Below are 18,917 nucleotides of genomic sequence, written 5' to 3'. Positions count from 1 at the left end.
ATGAAAAGGTGAGGAGTCTCAGCTACAGTGCACCCTTGTCACCCTGCAGGTGCCACCAGCTACTGGGTCTTCCCCTGCATTATGGAGGATATCCCCTCGAACTGTTAGCCAAAGTTCTTCCTTCCCTAAGTTGCTTGTAATTGGTTATTTGGTAAGACCAGGAAGAGAAGTAACAAATGCAGAAAGTGATACCAGAGGTGGGATTGTCACTGTGACAAAGCTGACCATATGGTTCACAGAACCTTGGAGTGGGCCTAAAGAAGGAATGTGGAAGAATCTGGTCTGATTTGTCCTAGGTCTGCCTGCCTGCCTTCCCTCCCTCCCTCCCTCCCTCCCTCCCTCCCTCCCTCCCCCCTCCCTCCTCCCTTCCTCCTCCTTCCTTCCTTCCTTCCTTCCTTCCTTCAGAAAAGGGAATGTTTACCATGTGTCACTGTACTCTGGGATAATGTCACTTGTTTTTATTGTTTCTGTAGATGCTACAGAAGCTCAGAGTTAAGAGACTGACTTCAATCAAAGATTTTAACTTTTGAATGGTCCTTGTTCAACACTATGGGACTTTTAAAGGCAGACTGAATGTGTTTTACATGTGTCTATAAGGCCAGCAGTGCAATGTTATGGCTTGAGTATAAAATGTTATACAGCTTTCCATATAGCACCATTGTTCACAACTATCAAAAAATGAAAATAACCTAAATATCCATTAACTTGGATAAACAGATAAGTATGGTAGTATACACACACACACACACACACACACACACACACACAGAGAGAGAGAGAGAGAGAGAGAGAGAGAGAGAGAGAGAGAGAGAGAGAGAGAGGTATTATTCAACTAAAATGAGGTCTCACATATGTCAATACCGGCCTAAACCTTGAAAACATGTTATGTTAAATTAGCCATCTCCAAAAGTCAAACACTATATGATTCCAATTCCATAAGATATTTCAAGAAGTCCACCTCAAAAAACAGAAAGTACAAGAGGACTTGTACAAGGTGAAGCAAGGTTTAATAAGAAAGTGTTGGTAAGTTTATTTCTCTCTTTTTTCTTTTCTTTTGTTTTTTGTTGTTGTTGTTTTGTTTTTGTTTTGTTTTGATCTGTTTTGTTTTTTGAGACAGGGTTTCTGAGTAGCTTTGGAACCTGTCCTGAAACTCACTCTGAAGACCAGGCTGGCCTCAAACTCTCAGAGGTCCGAATGCCTCTGTCTCCCAAGTGCTGTGATTAAAGGTGTGTGCCACCACCATCCTTCTGGAGACTGATTACAAAACAATATGAATATACTTAATACTGATCTATGCACTAAAAAATGGTTACAATTATAAATTGCAATTTTATCACAATTAAGAAGACTTTTTAGGGGGCTGGAGAGTTGGCTCAGGGGTTAAGAGCAATGACTGCTCTTCCAGAGGTCCTGAGTTCAATTCCCAGCAACCACATGGTGGCTCACAACCATTCGTTATTAGATCTGGTGTCCTCTTCTGGTGTGCAAATATACATGGAAGGAGAATGTTGTATAAATAATAAATAAAAATCTTAAAAAAAAAGACTTTTTAGACCCTTCCCTTCCCATATTGCTTTTAGTCATGGTACAACAATACAAAGAAAATTAAGACATCATGTGCAGATGTCCACAGAAGTTGCAAAGCATCAGATCCCCTGGACCTGGAGTTACAGGCGATACTGAGGCACCTGGTAGGGGTGCTAAGATCAGAACTTAGGTCCTCTGTAAGAGCATCAAGTGATCTTAACCACTATGCCACCTCTCTAGCCCCCCTTCACAATAATAGTCTTAAGATTTTTTTTCAATTCCCACATTTCTCTAAAATATCTCAATTTCCTATGATTTTTTTTAAAAATTTCTTTATTTTGGAAGTAGGGCTGGGGAACTGGCTCAATGTGTGAAGGGCTGTTTATGAAAGTATCAAGACCTTATTTCATCATAATACCCCTCAAGGCTCAGATATCTGAGTACAAGTGGCAGAAAGATTTTAAGAGTTCTAGGAGACTGTGGGTGACTCCAAAGAAACAGTGTCTTCCAGACACAACAGGATTGGGACAGAGTGTTGAAGAGAAAGGGCAGTGGATGGAATAAGGGTACTAATTATACAGTTACTGTAGCAAAAGAACCTTGTGAGGGTGCTTTCTGGAATTCTTTATTTTGCTTCTTAACTTGGCTGGTTACATAAATGTATTCATTTTAGGATAGTTAATCAAACTACATATTTATGACTTCCATAATTCCTTCTATAATTGTGTCAAATTTCAATGAAAATTTAAGTTAAATAATTTTAAGTACATTCCTTTAATCCCAGCACTCGGGAGGCAGAGGCAGAGGCAGAGGCAGGCAGATCTCTGAGTTCCAGGCCAGCCTGTTCTACAGAGTTCCAGGATAGCCAGGACTACATAGAGAAACCTGTCTTGAAACACACACACACCCAAAAAAACCTTTGCTGAATAAGAATCCAAATATTCCAGTCAGCAATATTGCACTAATAGCCCAATCTCTACCCTTCTTTTGTCTTTCCCTTTGCTACAAGATTCTGTGGATTTTCTTCCAACAGAGACCAAGTATGTACATCCCAGCTGCCTGAGTTTCTGTTCTGTTAGTACCTACTTCAGCAAATGGGATGTTAGCTACCATGATATGGCCAAAGACTTGAAAAAACAGCTCTGTTACAAGTTTACTCTTTGGTATGTCTACAAAGATTTTACTGCTAAAAATGACACACACAAAGAACATCTCCATCTCTAGCCAGAGACGATTCAACTGGTTCCAGACAACCCAAAGACACACAAACACAACCATCTGACTCCAGACAACCTACAGACAAACACAACCATATGAAAGCACTATAGCCAGATTGGCTGACGAATGCATAAATCAGATGTATAAATAAATACACAAAAACTGTAATAGAATTATAAAGGCTTTTTGTTACAGCTCACTTGGGATACCCTCTTTTTGGTCTTCCATATCAGCAGCTATATAACACAAGTGCTGAGGAAATTTTCTTTCAAGAAATGATAACGGTGAACTGAAACTATAAACCAAACTTCTTGGGAAAAAAGAGAAAGAAATAACATGATGGACCACAAATAACTAAAAAAAATCTCCAAAGTTAATTTCGTTTATAATGGCAGAAGTTAAAAGGATGACTCTCAGCATTTAAAGGAACATGCTGCTCTTCCGGAGAACCCAGATTTGATCCCTAGCATCCACATCACAGCACACAAACATCTATAACCCCACTTCCCAGGGGATCTGATGCCCTTCTCGCCTCTGTGGGCATCACAGACATACATGCAGGAAAACACCAATACACATAAAATAAAACAAAATTTAATATAATAAATTTTTCATTTTGGAAATTACAGAAAATTCTCACATACACATGGATACACATATGTATGTGTTTAAGGATACACTCAAATCTACATTTACTTGTATTTTATAATTATCATACATACTTTTTTCCACTTAATATTCTCACATTTATAACCATAACATAATTTTTCAAATTATGGTTTTACATCATATAAATTTATCATGATTTACCTTCTTCTTTTTACTGAACATTTACATTCAGTAATTTTTTATTCATAATCCTTAAAGCCATTTATTCCCATTATAACAACTAAATCACTTCATTTCCAAGCAACTGATAATCCAATCATCTTTGCCTTACTAGCTCTTTTCTTCCGAGATGATTTAATTTATAAAAACTTGCCATTTTCCCCATGTACATTAACTGTATTTCTCATTCATGTTCAACTCTTTTTAAAAATAACTATTATTATTTTATTATTATATAACTATTATATTATTATTTCATATGTAATAAATTAGTAGTAGTAGTAGTAGTATTTGAAGGCAGGGTCTCTCTACTTGCTGTCCTGGAACTCGCTATGTAGACCAGACTGGCCTCAAACTCACAGATGCGCCTGCCTCTGAAGCGCTGAGATAACTGTGTGCCACCACACCCAGGTGAACTCACCTCATTTAAGAGGATTTTCTAAAGTGAATTTCTCCAGGAATGTTCATTGAAACTAAGACTAATTTTAACCTGAATTCACAGGAATGCATCCAACAATTTGGGGCATTATTCCTGTGGGTAAAAAAGAACTCATTTTTATGAAAATTCACTTTACAATCTTATTAAAAAATTCATTACCTCTTCATAGTAATTTTATATAAATAAAGTGACTAAGGAATATATTTTAGGCTGCTCCCAAGTCAAGGTCAATTTAACCAAAGTTGAATAATCAAATTCTTCTGTTTGTTTTTTAGTATTTGTTTATTTTGTGTATGAAGGAGATGGCACCAATATATATGCCAGAGTCGATTTTCTTCATCCACCATATGGATTCCAGCAACAAACTCAAGTACTTCAGTTGGGCTTGAAAGTGAGCACCTTTAAACCTGTAGAGCCATTTGCTGGTCCCAATTAGTCTTTAAGTTACAACAAAATAGCAGCATAGTAATATTTGAATTTATTCCCCCAGTGCTGGAGACTGTAACCACTGCCAGCCTACAAGTGTTCTACCACTAAACTACATCCCCAGCTCTCATTTTACTTTTTATTTTGAGACAAGTTCCCTTTAAGTTGCCCAGGCTGGCCTCAAAGTTACTCTATAACCCAATCTAACCTTGAATTTTCAATCCTCCTGCCTCAGCCTACCAAGCAGCTGGAATCATAGACCTTATCACCAGTACTGGCTAGTCTCCAGAATTTCTAATTACTTTTCTGGGAGAGGTATGCTTGGGGCATTTTGTGGTTGTTATTTTCATTTTGTTTTGCTTTTTAAGTGACAGGCTCTTGCTAGGTAGTCCAGATGCCCTCAAGTTTCCAACCCTCCTGCCTCTACCTTTTAAGTGCTAGAATTACAGGCATGTGCCACTATGCCCAGAGAGCAATTCTTATTGCCAACTGATTGACAGTCAAATCACAATGATCTATGACCTCAATGGTTTAGCTTTCATATTCATATGATTTAGAAACTGAGTAAAATAATTGCACTATAGCAACTATGAGTATTAATTTAAGCAGACCTAGATATTCAGTTATTTAGTCAATATTCTTTTTTGGGAGGAGGGGAGTTCAAGGCAGGATTTCTCTGTGGCTTCTGAGGCTGTCCTGGAATGAGCTCTTGTAGTCTCGAACTCACAGAGTTCTGCCTGCCTCTGCCTCCCGAGTACTGGGATTAAAGGTGTGCACCACCACCACTTGGTCAATATTCTTTTAAATCAGTGGTTCTCAAACTTCCTAATGCTTCCTTTAATACAGTTTCTCATGCTGTGATGACCCCCAACCATAAGATTATTTCATTGCTACTTCATACCTGCAATTTTGCTACTGTTATGAATGGTAATGTAAATATCTGAAATGCAGGATATGTGATACGTGCCCCCTGTGAAAGGGTCAGTCAACCCCCAAATGGGTCATGACCCACAGGTTGAGAAGCACTCTCTAAATGTTGCTATAAAAGTGTTTTGTTTTGTTTTTTTAAGAGATGATTAACAATTAGAATAGTAGACACTGAATAGAGTCCATTAATCTCTGCTGTGTGGGTGGGCCTCATCCATCAGGTGAGAGGTTTACATACAAGGGTTTCCTGAAGAAAACCATAACAGAAACCTAGTCTGAGTCTCCAGTCTGTTATCATATGAACTCTGGACTCAAGGCTAGTTGAACTTGCATTTGGCAGGTTGACCTACAAATCAGAGTTGTCAGATCCCAAGATCACGTGAGGCAGTCCCTTATGACAAATCCACTGCCATCTGACTGCAGAGCCATGATTAGTACTACTTTCCATTCAGGAAAAGTTAGGTCATAGCTATAGCATGTGGTCCAATGTGGTTTTGCAAGGAATCAAATACAAAACCAACTAAAGACTAAGTTTGCAATACTGACAAAGACAGGAACAGACACCAAATAATAAACACATCTGTTAAAGATATTCTCACCTTTATCACAAGAAAGACATCTTGGGAAGGATAAGTTATAGAAAAAATGGCTGATCTTGCCAGAGTGGTAATGGCAGCAGGTGGGACGTGTGGCCGTAACAATCCCTTCATCTGTTCTGAATTAAGGTCAAAATAAAAATTTTCTGAAATCTGAAAAATATATTCAGACATTACATTTTTACATCAATACAAAATTTCTGAAACACACAAAAAGCATATATGTAAATTATTAAAATACTACAGATAATAAAACATTATATTCTCAAACACTCCATTTTAATTCGTAGCTGAGTATATATTTCACTAAGATCAATCTACATATCTACATCAAAGTCAAAAAACTGTTTAAGCTACTTTGGAATATAACAGAAATATTTTCTAAAGAGTCGTACCTCAAGTTCCTTGGTTACTGAGATGATTGACTACAAATTAAATTTTAAAATTTTAGATTAATAACATCTCAGCACTTTTTATTTCATAAATATAAGCTACCAAGGCAAGTTCTCCTGCAGAAATCTACAACAGGTCACGTGGTGATAATGAAGGTACTTCACGTTTCTACTTCAGTGTGACTTAGTATACTAAAGTGAAAAATGTTGGACTGGAGACAGGGCGATTGCTAGACTCCAGGCTTGAATGTCAGAACCCTGGGCTCCATCCCCAATACCCCAGAAAGAACAGAGGAAGGGAAGGGAGAGGTGAAAGCGAGGGAAAAGAAAAGAAACATCAAGAAGAGCTGTTAATGCCCTCTGAAAACTCTGAAACTAATAAAAAACAGCAGTAAAGCTAAACTCACTCCTTCAGACACATCACCTAAACATAACACACATAAAACAGTCTTGGCTAACTGCATCAACAAACGTTGGGGATCATCACGTTTATTTTTTACATACTGCTTTCAGACAGTGCCTGTTTCTGAATTAGCTTGTCTCCCCTTCCTTCCTTCCTTCCTCCCTCCCTCCCTCCCTCCCTCCCTCCCTCCCTCCCTCTCCCCTCCCTCCCTCCCTTCCTGCCTTTGTTTCTCAAGACAAGATTTATTTGTGTAACAGTCCTGGCTGTCCTGGCTGTCCTCAAACTCACAGAGATTCACCTCCCAAACGCTGGGATTAAAAGCATGCACCACCACTACCTGGGTTGCTTGTTCATCACTTAAAATTGCTTCTGCTATTTGCTTTGGGGACTTTTTTCAATAAATCAAAAACAAGGTTTCAAAAACAGTATTTTCTATAAGAAGAAAATATTTAGGGCTGGAGAAATGGCTCGGAGGTTAAGAGCACTGGCTACGCTTCCAGAGGACCCCAGGTTCAATTATCAGCACCCACATGGCAGCTCACAACTGTTTGTAACCCCAAGATTCAGCATCCTCACACAAACATATACACAGGAAAAACACTAATAAAAATAAATAAAAATTAAAAATTATTTAACTATTAAATAGTCTTGAAAGGGCAAATTTCTATTTCCTTAATTAGTTAATAACATATGAGGAATCAGTACTTGTTTATCTTATAAAACAAAAAACATGTAAGCAGATTTCTGAAATGTATGATTATGACAATGACTGCAATCAAATCCCAGAAACTTACCTTTTTCTTTTCCTTGACATCATATAAAGCCAAACTTGCAAAAATGGGCTCGATTTCAATCTCAAACCTTTATGAAGAAAAAAGATAAACTAACTTCAAAATACATATGAAAGATGTGTATATACATATAAATACATATAAATCTGGAGCTAGAAAGATGGTCCATCAATTGAGACTGCAGCTCTTGCAGAGAACCCAAGTTCAGTCCCCAAAACCTACATCAAGCCGAGGGAGCTAACAACTACCCTGGTAAGTGTCCATAGACATGTGTACTCACATGTACATACCCACACATGGACAGACAGCCTGGGACAGAAGGACAGAAACACACACACACACACACTGGGTTGGACACACACAGGGACCCCCCCACACACTCCGGGACCCCCCACCACACACAAAGACATGAACACACACAGACACACACACAGGCACACACACACAGAATTACATACACAGATACTGACGCACAGAGATACACACACAGACATGACACACACCAGAGATCTAGATCAAGATGCAGAAAGATCTCTCTGAAAAGAAATTCTGATTTAAAACTTCATTATTCCAATACCTTCCTCCTTCACCTCTGTGCCTATCTCTGAAGCACCTCTTTCATGGTTTCAAAACCAGTTTGTTCTCTCCATAATTCTCCTTATTTTTTTTCAGCAATAATTAATCTAAATGTCCTAAGAGTCTCACAGGATTTTCTATCCATTTTGTGACACTAATTACTTTATAATCTGTAATTAGGTTGTTTACTTAAGTGTATTCACTTTGAAATAAAGTTTTAAAATATTTTCTTTTCCAGACTGCAAATCAAATAATCTACACCCAAAAAAATAAAATACATTTAAAACATTCAGAGAGAAGTAGAAGCACTTGGAAACTCCCACTGCACAGAAAAAACTGAGATGAAGTTGGGTGGCCATCTATGCAGACTATTGTCCTTGTGTAAAATGTACATGTGAAATATTTTTCTTTAAATAAAGAGTAATACTGTTTTTTAATCTGCTTTTTTAAACTCAATATTTAATAGGAAAATTTCCATATCTTAAATATTAATATCATTTTAATGCTGGGATAGTAATTCCCATTGGATGAAAATGTCACATGTTCTTTATAACTTTATATTTGAGATGTTTAATTCACTTTACACACAGTAAGGAGGTACTTATTTACTGACTCAAAGCAAACATAATGAGGAGTTGATTGAAACAACAGCACAGTGGTGTCTCAACCAAAGACAATGTTGCACCCAAAAAGACACCTGGCCATTGCTTAAGAACTTTTTTCTTTTTTTTCCTTTTTTTTTTTGAGACAGGATTTCTCTACTAGCTCTTGTATGTAGACCAGACTTGGTCTCCAACTCACAGAAATCCAACTGCCTCTGCCTCTGCCTCTGCCTCTGCCTCTGCCTCCCAAGTGCTGGGATTAAAGGCATGTGCCACCACCACTTAGCTGCTTCAGACCTTTTTGTTTATCTCAGCTGGAGGAATGTTACCCATATTTCACAAGTAGAAGTCTGCAATGTGACTGAGCATCCTGTGTGTACAGCCCAACAGCAAGAAATACTGAGGAAAGAATGCTAAATAGGGTTAAAGCTGCAATAATCCTGCTCCACAGAACTTGTTTTCTAATTACAAGTCAAGGTCAGGGTCCTTCTAAGAGAAGAGATAACATTTCACCTTGAAAGTTTAATAAAGAGCCATTCAAAAAGATTTTCACAGAATCTGAAAACAACAGTGTATATACTTAGATAAGCAACAGTGGAAATCATCAATCCAAGACTGAGGAAGTGGTAAGCAAGAGACAAGATAGGGTCCCTTGACAGAGAAGCTGTGGCCTCTGAGGTCTCCACGGGGAAGGAATAAGGGAAACGAGTACTGCACAGGTTGTCATTCTTCTCCCTGTAACTTCCAGCTAATGTTTCTCTTAGCAAAACAAATAGATGCTGAGCACAAAGAGATCTAAGATTCTTTCAGCACTTGACAGCCATTAAAAATCCAAAAGAGAGAAAAGAAAATAAATTTTTTTTTAAAAAATCCACTCTGCATCTTCTAATATTTAAGATTCAGCCGGGTAAGTGGTACTACAATATATTTTTCCATATATACCTTTTAATGTACTTGTTAATCATATGAATAGCCTCTATTGCAGTGGTTCTCAATCTCCCTAATGCTTTGACCCTTCAATAAAGTTCATGTTATGGTGACCCCCAACCATAAATTTGTTTTTGTTGCTGCTTCACAACTGTAATTTTGCTACTGTTATGAATTGTAATATAAATATCTGTGTTTTCCAATGGTCTTAGGTGACCCCTATGGAAAGGTCATTTGACCTCCAAAGGAGTGGCAACCCACAGGTTGAGAACCACTGCTGTACTGGATCATTTTTCATTTATTGTTTCGCTTTTTCCCTCATCAATAAATAGTTCTGTGGAATACATTGCCAAGTGTATGTGTTGTTCATACTTTCTCCCCCTCCTATGTATTGTCTTAACACTTGTGTCTTGGATGGAAAAAGTTATTCATTTCAATAAAGCAAACTGTATGGATGCAGACCAATGGTGCAGCTCGGTGGTACAGAGTATTTAGTATGTGTAAGGCCTAGGTTCAACCTCCAGTACCAGAATGGAGAGGCATGAAAAGAGAGGGAAGTAGAAAGTAAGGAAAAGGAAGTAGAGAGAAAGCAAAGTGAGAGTGGAAGAAAATGTTTTTGTTTAAGGATAGTGCTTGCTATGTTGTGTTAAAGTAGAGTTTCTATAAATAAAGGTATAGATCTTGTCTTCTAGAAACCTTACTGTTTTGTCTTTCAAATGTAAGCTTACTAATGACTGTACATAATTTTCTGCATAAATGTGAGGTAGTAGTCAAGTTTCCTTTACAAACACACACACAGAGGCAGAGACAAAAAGATAGGGGATGATGAAAGTACTGTAAAATCCATTAATAAAGTTGCACAGGCCTGTGACTATAATAAAATACACTGGTTATATAATAGGTCAATTCACTAGTGAACTGTATACTGGGCATACACTGGATAAGCTATATAATATGGAAGTTGTATCAAATAAAGCTGATACAAACAAAGCTGATCTCTTTGTTTTTTTAAGCAGAAGTACCCATAGGTTCATCAACTGACAAACACTTTAAGAAGTAGCATAGGCAAGCAGTGGAATATCATTTGGCTATATATAGTAATAAACTTCAATATATGCTACAATATTGATGAAAACATGTTGTGTGAAGAAGCCACACCAAAAACTCCCCACATAGTTTATAATTCTATTTACAAGACATAACCAGACAGATGAACAGACAGAAACTGAAAGGAAGCCTGTGTTAGCAAGAGCTGGGAAGAAGAAAGAACAGTAGGTGACTGTCCATGATTACTGTTATGGGCAGAAAGATGACCCAAAATTCTTATGTAAAATCCACAATCTGAAAAATTGTGTTAAAGATAGGGTCTATACGGAAGAGAAAATTAAGGTTAAATAAAGTCCTAAGGATGGGACACTAATATGATGAAACTGGAGTCCCTACAAAAGGAAGAAGAAGGCTGAGGAGTGATTTTAGCACAACTAGAAACCTGAGTCTGGACCCCACAAACACAGGCAGGAATGAGAAATACGTCTACAGTCCAAATGCTGTGGAGGTGGAAACACAGGGTCCCTGGAACCAGTTGGTCCTGATGAACCAGAGAGCTCCAGGTTCAGTGAGAAACCTAGTCACACAAAGTCGATGGGTGGGGGAGAAATGGCTCTGTGATTAAGGGCACAGGTTGCTCTTGCAGGGGACTTAAATTTGATTCCCAGCATCCACATAGCAGCTTGCAAGCACCAGTAACTCCAGTTCCAGGGGATCCAATGCCCTCTTCCGGCTTCCACAGGCACTGCATGTACATAGTACACAGACATATATGCAGGCAAAACTCCTATATACATAAAATTAAATAAATCCTATTTTTTAAGTGGACAGCACAGGAAGGCACCCACATCAACCCCTGGCCTCCAAACGTGCACACAGAGAGAACCACACAGAAGACATCACAGACCTCTCGTGCACACAGGGAGGAGAGACATCTAAGGGCACAGGTAGAAGATGGCTGTTTACAAGCCATAAGGAAATTTGCCAGAAACAACCCACTGGCATCCTGATCTTGGACTTCAGACTCTAGAACTAAAAAATAATTTGATTAAGTCATATAGTACATGAATTCTAATATACTGGTCTAAGTAGATTAAATCAGGTATGGGTGACAAACATGTTTCAGAACTAGATAGCAGAAATACTTGGACAACACTAAGAATATATACTTCTGATTTGTGGTTTTTTTGTTTGGTTGGTTGGTTGGCTAGTTGGTTTTGTTTTGTTTTTCGAGACAGGGTTTCTCTGTATAGCTTTGGAGCCTGTCCTAGTACTCGCTCTGTAGACCAGGCTGGCCTCAAACTCACAGAGATCCACCTGTCTCTAACTCCCAAGTGTTGGGATTAAAGGCATGTGCAGACACTGCCCAGCCTGATTTGTGCATTTCAAAGGGATAAGATTTGGGTTTAGGGTTGTGGTTCTGGTGTAGAGTGCTTGTCTAGCATATACAAAGCTCTAGGTTCAACCCTAAACCACGTAAGAGGATGATGCACTCCAATAATCCCAACACTGGGAGGAAGAATCAGAAAACTCAAGTTCATCCAGAGCTACACAGTAAGTTCCACAGTGGGAAAGTCGAGACCCTGTGTCAATAAATAAATTTGTGGTATGCAACCTGTTTCAAAATGCTTGCTATAAAGGACTTAAGTATAATATAGAGAATCCAGATATACAGAAAAGTCCATTTGATTTATCTAATATGTTTCTACACAAATTTAACTAAATGTATAAAGCTTTGGGTTTCAAAGAAAGAAAACTGTCATATTTATACACAAAGTAATCTCTCTGGCTGAGTGTCTTTGTACACAAAGAGTTTTTTCTTAAACTAAAACTAATAAACCTACAACACGCTATAATGGGAAAAACAACTTCTTTTTCAATTCTCTATGGGCAATGCTGAGAAAAACTTTTACTAATCATCTTTAATTCACACTTCCTTGTTTGTGAAATAAAGAAAATACTGCTTGTCTTATAGAATTACTCTGGAGATAGCAAAAAATTTTGAAAGAACATGGGAAAGCTGGGCACAAGTGTAAAGGCACCCCATGGGCACATGATATCTAACTGCCATCAAAAGAAAATGCACTTAAATAGTCTAACCTACAGAATATAAGAAACCAGCTCTTTAGAGAAAAAAGATTTCTTGCTGGGCATAGTGGAGTGCACCTTTAATCCCAGCACTCACAAGGCAGGGGGATCTCTGTGAGTTAGAGTCCAGCCTGGTCTACAGAGTGAGTTTCAGGACAGCCAGAGACACATAATGAGACCCTGTCTCAAAAGAAAAAGAGAGAGAGAGAGAGAGAGAAGAGAGGGAGGGGGAGGAGGAGGAGGAAGGGGAGGGGGTAGGGAAAAGAGGAAAGAGAGGAGAAGGGGGAGGAGAGGGAGTTCATGAAATTAAACTTCGTCTGTATACTCTGTGTTTGCCTCCCAAGATGCTTTCTCTTTCTAAATGAAAATCATTTGAGGGCTGGAGAGATGACTCTCCTCTCAGAGAAGAGCACATACACACACTGCTCTTGCCAAGGACAAGTTCTGTTCCCAGCACTCTTGCTGGATGGTTCACAATTGTCTGTTAACTCCAGTTCCAGGAATCTAGTGTCTTCCAGCACCTGTATTTACATGCTCATATACATAATCAAAAATAAAAAAAGCCACCTGGCTGGGATTCAGATCAGTGCATTGCTAAGCCATCATCAGAGAAGCCTCTTCTAGCAGTAGATGGCATTTGGACAATGTGTGGAGCACTCAGCCCTAAATGGCTATCTTTATTAACCCCTCTCCTCAAGGCTCAAGGATCTATGCAGAAGAAGAGACAGACGGTTATAAGAACCAGAGGTGGTGGACAATGCCAAAGAAACAGCATCTTCCAGACATACCAGGACCGAACTGGTATGTTTATATGTTTATATGGGCCCATATGTTCGGTCCAGACATACTGTGACCGAACACACAGACTTGACAGGTCCAAGACAAATAAAAATCTCAGCTCAGAGAAGCAGTGTACTCAAAGTCCTAACCCAATCCTAACAAAGATTCTATTTACCATCAATGTCTGCTGGGGAAGGGAAAAGTTTTCTCCAAAGGAATGTCTCTGGGAGTAACAACCACACTCCAGGGTAGGCTCCATGCCTGGGAGTAACTGACCAACATAAAATGGACTCCATTACTTTTATATGTGTGCTTCCTGTTTTGGTTGGGTATTTTTTGTTTTATTGGGGTTTTGTTTATTTGCTTCTATTTTCACTTTTGCTTTTTGTTTTTCTGAGACCCAGAGGCAAAGAAAGTAAGAGAGAGAGCATGGCACTGGTGGTAAGGGAGGTAGAGAAGTTCTGGGAGGAGTTGGGGGAGGGGGAAGAATATGACCAAAGATACTATGAGAAAATTAGCTTTATATAAGAACCCTAGATTTTCCTTATAGAATATTTTAATGTAAAAGACTGAGATCTTATGCCTGTAAGTTTCCCCATGAATGTGTGGAGGGGAACTATCTGAACAATCCTTTTCCAAAACCATGGATATTGGAAAAAGAACAATGGAATGACTCTCAAGAGTTTCTGCCAGGAAGTATATATGTACTGTTACTCTGTTTATGTCCTCATTACACAAAAGCTTTCTTAAACTAAAATTATTCTGAAAAGGAAACTCTAAGGTATACACTGAAAAGTCATAAAACTTCAAAAATATAAATAGTGACTTTTTTTTTAAAGAAAAAAAGAGAGTCTCGTTATCAAACCCAAGTGGCCTCAAACCCATGCCCCTTGTCCACAACCTACTAAATGCTACAATTACAGATATACACCATCATCCTGGTTGCCATTATAGTTTTATAAGCCAAATAATATGAGTAGTCATCTCTTATTTATGTACATTTTTCTCTTCATTAGGTATACATAATGGATATATTATGTTGAAAACATTAAATATAATTAAACATTTTTCTTAAAACCAAAATAAATACATAAGATTTTAAAAATAACAATAATTTAAAAAGAAAAACACTTCTCATAAGTACACATACACAAACATAAAGTCTAAAGTTTTGTTACACCAATAATAAAAATATTAGCCCAGGTAATAGAAATTATACAGTAAAAGAAATACTTACTTGAGTGATAAACATTTTACAAGAAGTCTTTGTCCAAAATGCTCTTTGGGTACATCAGGAACACTAAGACGTTCTATTGGTTCCTCCTACAGAGTGAAAAGTAACACCACAATAAATGCTTACCACATTTCAATGTTTGCCACTTGCTTTTAAGTCTTTAAGCATTCTTACACTTTCAGTCTTCACAATTAAACACAGGAAAGAACTCCACACCCGTCTATAAACAGAAGCCAGTGTTCTCAATCACAGAAGTTTCTTATTAAAAGTAAATCTGCTACTACTGAAAGCATATTTAACTCAAAAATCCCATGGCTCTGTTTCCAACATGACTGCAATACTAAATGCAAATCGTATTCCCAAAAGAGTATCTTAATAATCACTTGCTGCTTCTTTGTGGTGGAGGGGACTGAACCTACAGGTCTGCACACTGTAGGTAAGTGCACTGCCACTGAGTCACATCCCCAGCCCATTTTTAGTTTACTTTGTAATCACTAAGATACCCAAGTGGCCTTAAACTAATAATGGAGCCCAAACAATCCAAGTAGCTGGGATGACAGGAATACACCATGCCTGGCCTCCTTTACTTCTTTTTTTTTTCCCTTTGCTTCTTTATATGCAAAGGCAATACCTCATCTGGTGATGGATGTAAGGCAAACAGTTCCTTGTGACGGTTTGATTTCCGTTGGTCATCGTTCTGATGGTCTATTTCTTCATTTGGAGTTCGATCAAGTAAATTAGGAAGCAAGGCATCCGGAAGTGAATTTTTTAAGTCAAATATACTGCAGGCCCAGCTACCCCTAGGAGTATCATCTATTGACATCGAACGCCTTTTAAGGTCATCCTGTTATTAAAAATATTACATTATAAATATGAATATGTTAATTAACTAAACATACTTTCTCACAGCCACTTAAGAATAAAAATATTACTTGTTCATCCTGGTAGCTGTTGCCATCTGGAGCTTCATCAGATTCAAAGACCTGTCTGGGCAGTCCCTTCTGTCTTTCTTTCTGCTTGTCCAATGTGTTAGGGTTAAATCCTGTTCCCAGTTTATGGTATCTATTCAAAATAAAATCAGTTTCTGAAAATCTCTCTCTGAGCATCCTTATGTATTAATTATTTATATATAATAATTATTTCATCACACAAACACAACTGGGATCTAGCATAGAAGTTCTGAATGAGGCAAACTCAGGATCTAAGAAACTGTCCATTGCCCCCTCCCCCGCCAAAAAAAAGTCGGGCAGTGGTGGTGCACACCTTTATTTCCAGAACTCAGGAAGCACAGGCAGGAGGACTGCTGTGGGTTTGAGGCCAGCCTGGTCTACAGAGTTTCCAGGACAACTAATGTGCATTCTTTATGTACAAAGATACCTTGTCTCAAAGGGGTGAAAAAAAAAACTGTCCACCCAAAGTTCCTTTAATTTAAATAATGAGCAGATTATCCATGTCTAAAAGTAAATCATAGCCAGGTGTTGGTGTCGCACACCTTTAATCCCAGCACTCAGGAGGAAGAGGCAGAGGCAGGCGGGTCTCTGTGAGTTTGAGGCCAGCCTGGTCTACAGAGCAAGTGCCAGGATAGGCTCCAAAGCTACACATAGAAACCCTATCTCGAAAAACCAAAAAAAAAAAAAAAAAAAAAAAGTAAATCATATTTCGTACCAATGATGTCAATGATATTTATATATATATATATATATACATATATATATATATATATATAATTCATTTTACTTTCTATTCAGAAATTTGGTCAGTTAAAAACAACAGAAAAAAGCATGGAATCAACATTAAAGAATAAACTAGTAGAAAATACATATTATATTAATAATAATAATATAAAATTTTACAAAAAATAATGTAAATAGATATGTAAGAGCACTGAACTTTAAAACTTTTTGTAGTAATTCATTACTGTATAAAAGCTCTCAATCTAAATCCACAACGTAAAATGAAATTCAGTAAGATCTACATATCCTTACATACATATATTAGTTTACATACACATATGGGAGGGTTCAGAACTTCTAAATTAACATAATATGCTTTTTCAACAAAATATAAATTACTTTCTAACAAAATATAAAAACCTAGTAACTGAGAACTGATCACAAAGTAGAACTTTGCACCATGTTTTTCTATGTCCAAATCACACATGATCTATTTTTCCGAGATACCAACAACTTCTAGTCTACCCTTTCGTCTCCCATTTATCAATGAAGATAACAATACTTAGTGTAACAGAAAAAGTAGCTTTAGAATCTGCTGCCCTAGCTTCTAATCTTGGCCACCTACGTTTTGGTTTGTAGGCCCTCAGAGAAATAGGTACTTAACTGCTTTGAGTCTGAGGTACCTTATGTGTTGAAACCATAAATGCTATGAGATAAAGCATTCAATAAAACACCTAGCAAATGATAAGTACTCATTAATGTTAATTCTCCTCCCATCATGCTTCAACCAATGATGAGCAACCACTATGATTCTGAAGTCAATAACTAATAATCAACCAATCTCTGTCTTTACTATCCCCTCCCACAACTAATAACTTATTTTTTACAACTAATATCTTTATCAAGATTTTTTTATTGTAGGTTTCCAACCCATATGCACCAAATTAAAAGGTTTTCCAATTATCTGACAAGAATATTACATTTTCCTAGTAATGTAAAAATTCCAGCTATCAGAACAGTTCCCAAAACTCTGTTTGTACACCCTTTCATTAGAGTAGTAAACTGTGCTTTAACAGGTCACACTCAAACTAATAAGGTATCAGTATTATCCTCCAGAAAGAGATTTAGCACATTCTTAAGCCTAACGAAATAACATAGTAGCTATGGGGGCAAAACTATAAGAGGCCAGAAGAGGGTGTCGGATGCCCTGGAACAGGTGTTAGAGATGTTTGTTAGCTGTCTGTAGCTAGAAACCAAACCTAGGTACTCTGCAGGAATAGCTAGTGCTCTTAACCACTGGGTCATCTTTCCAGCCCCCTTATCACTTTTGCTAGTACTATTTAGCACCTATCATTTCATCTGTGAAAATAATGCCATAGCCAAATTGATCACTATTTATTCTTATTTCTCCTTTAGTAAACCATGGTAAAACATTCCAGAATGAACACCGTTCTTCATTATGAAAGTTACTAGTTAGTAATGAAAGTAGCTGCATTCTTTTTCATATGACTTAATATTTCAAAAATACTCTCCTAGAAAAATTATTAACTATGTCATGGAAAAGAACAGATTATTTTCTACAAATATTTACCTAACTGAATAAATGTAAAGATCTAGGACCTATAAATATTAAGACAGTTTAAAAAAAAACAGCAGAGAATATAGCTGTGGTGGCATTCACATGAAATCCTAGCTCTGGGGCAGAGACAGGAGGATCACAAATTTGAGGCTCACCTGGACTACACAGGGAGACCTTAAAAATAAAATAAAATAAAAACAGACCTTCAAATAGCTGGATCTGAAAGTTGGCTTTTAAATTTAACTTAGCTATTCAAGTTTTGCAAAACTGCAAATTTTTGAGAAAAAGTATTCAGCAATACCCAACATGATTTCCTAAGAGAGTGGACTACAGAATTATCATCATTATATCCTATCAGTCTGCACGGATTCTTAACAATACAAAATTCATATTCCTGCAAGCTTAATATTTTATAAAGAAAACAAGCAAAAGTATGGGACTTCATAAAATAATATATCTATTGATCATATTCTTCTGCTTCTTTGACCATTTTAATGACTTTAAGTCTCACAATTTTTGTTTTGTTTTTTTGTTCTTTTTACTTTTCAAGACAGGGTTTCTCTGTAGTTTTGGAGCCTATCCTGGCACTCGCTCTGTAGCCCAGGCTGGCCTTGAACTCACAGAGATCCACCTGCCCCTGCCTCCCGAGTGCTGGGATTAAGGGTATGCACCACCACTTGACAAGTCTCACAATTTTTATGAAATTTAACTTAATACATTAAAAATTCCACTAGGTGATTTTTTTTCTCAGATTTACTTATTTTCATTTTATGTGTAAGTGTTGGCCTGCATGTGTGTAACCACATGCATAGCTTGTGCCTGTGAATGCTAAAGAGACTATGAGATACCCTGAAACTGGAATTC

At 37.5% G+C, this 18,917-nt stretch overlaps 1 protein-coding gene across 5 annotated transcripts in view; it reads right to left on the bottom strand.

Moving 5' to 3' along the window:
- Positions 1 to 18,917, bottom strand: part of Dock7 (dedicator of cytokinesis 7) — a 174,308-nt gene that overhangs the window by 125,339 nt on the left and 30,052 nt on the right. For all 5 annotated transcript variants that reach the window (XM_027400470.2, XM_035439788.1, XM_035439789.1 and 2 more), the window contains 5 exons: positions 15,734 to 15,863; positions 15,433 to 15,645; positions 14,805 to 14,890; positions 7,551 to 7,617; positions 5,965 to 6,114 (listed from right to left, as the gene is read on the bottom strand). In XM_027400470.2, the coding sequence (XP_027256271.1) occupies positions 5,965 to 6,114; positions 7,551 to 7,617; positions 14,805 to 14,890; positions 15,433 to 15,645; positions 15,734 to 15,863 (646 nt within the window). The remainder of the gene's footprint in view (positions 1 to 5,964; positions 6,115 to 7,550; positions 7,618 to 14,804; positions 14,891 to 15,432; positions 15,646 to 15,733; positions 15,864 to 18,917) is intronic.

The sequence above is a fragment of the Cricetulus griseus genome, chromosome 2, assembly GCF_003668045.3.
Source record: "Cricetulus griseus strain 17A/GY chromosome 2, alternate assembly CriGri-PICRH-1.0, whole genome shotgun sequence".
In the NCBI taxonomy this organism is placed as follows: domain Eukaryota; kingdom Metazoa; phylum Chordata; class Mammalia; order Rodentia; family Cricetidae; genus Cricetulus; species Cricetulus griseus.
This window is presented reverse-complemented; position numbering and strand designations above follow the sequence as displayed.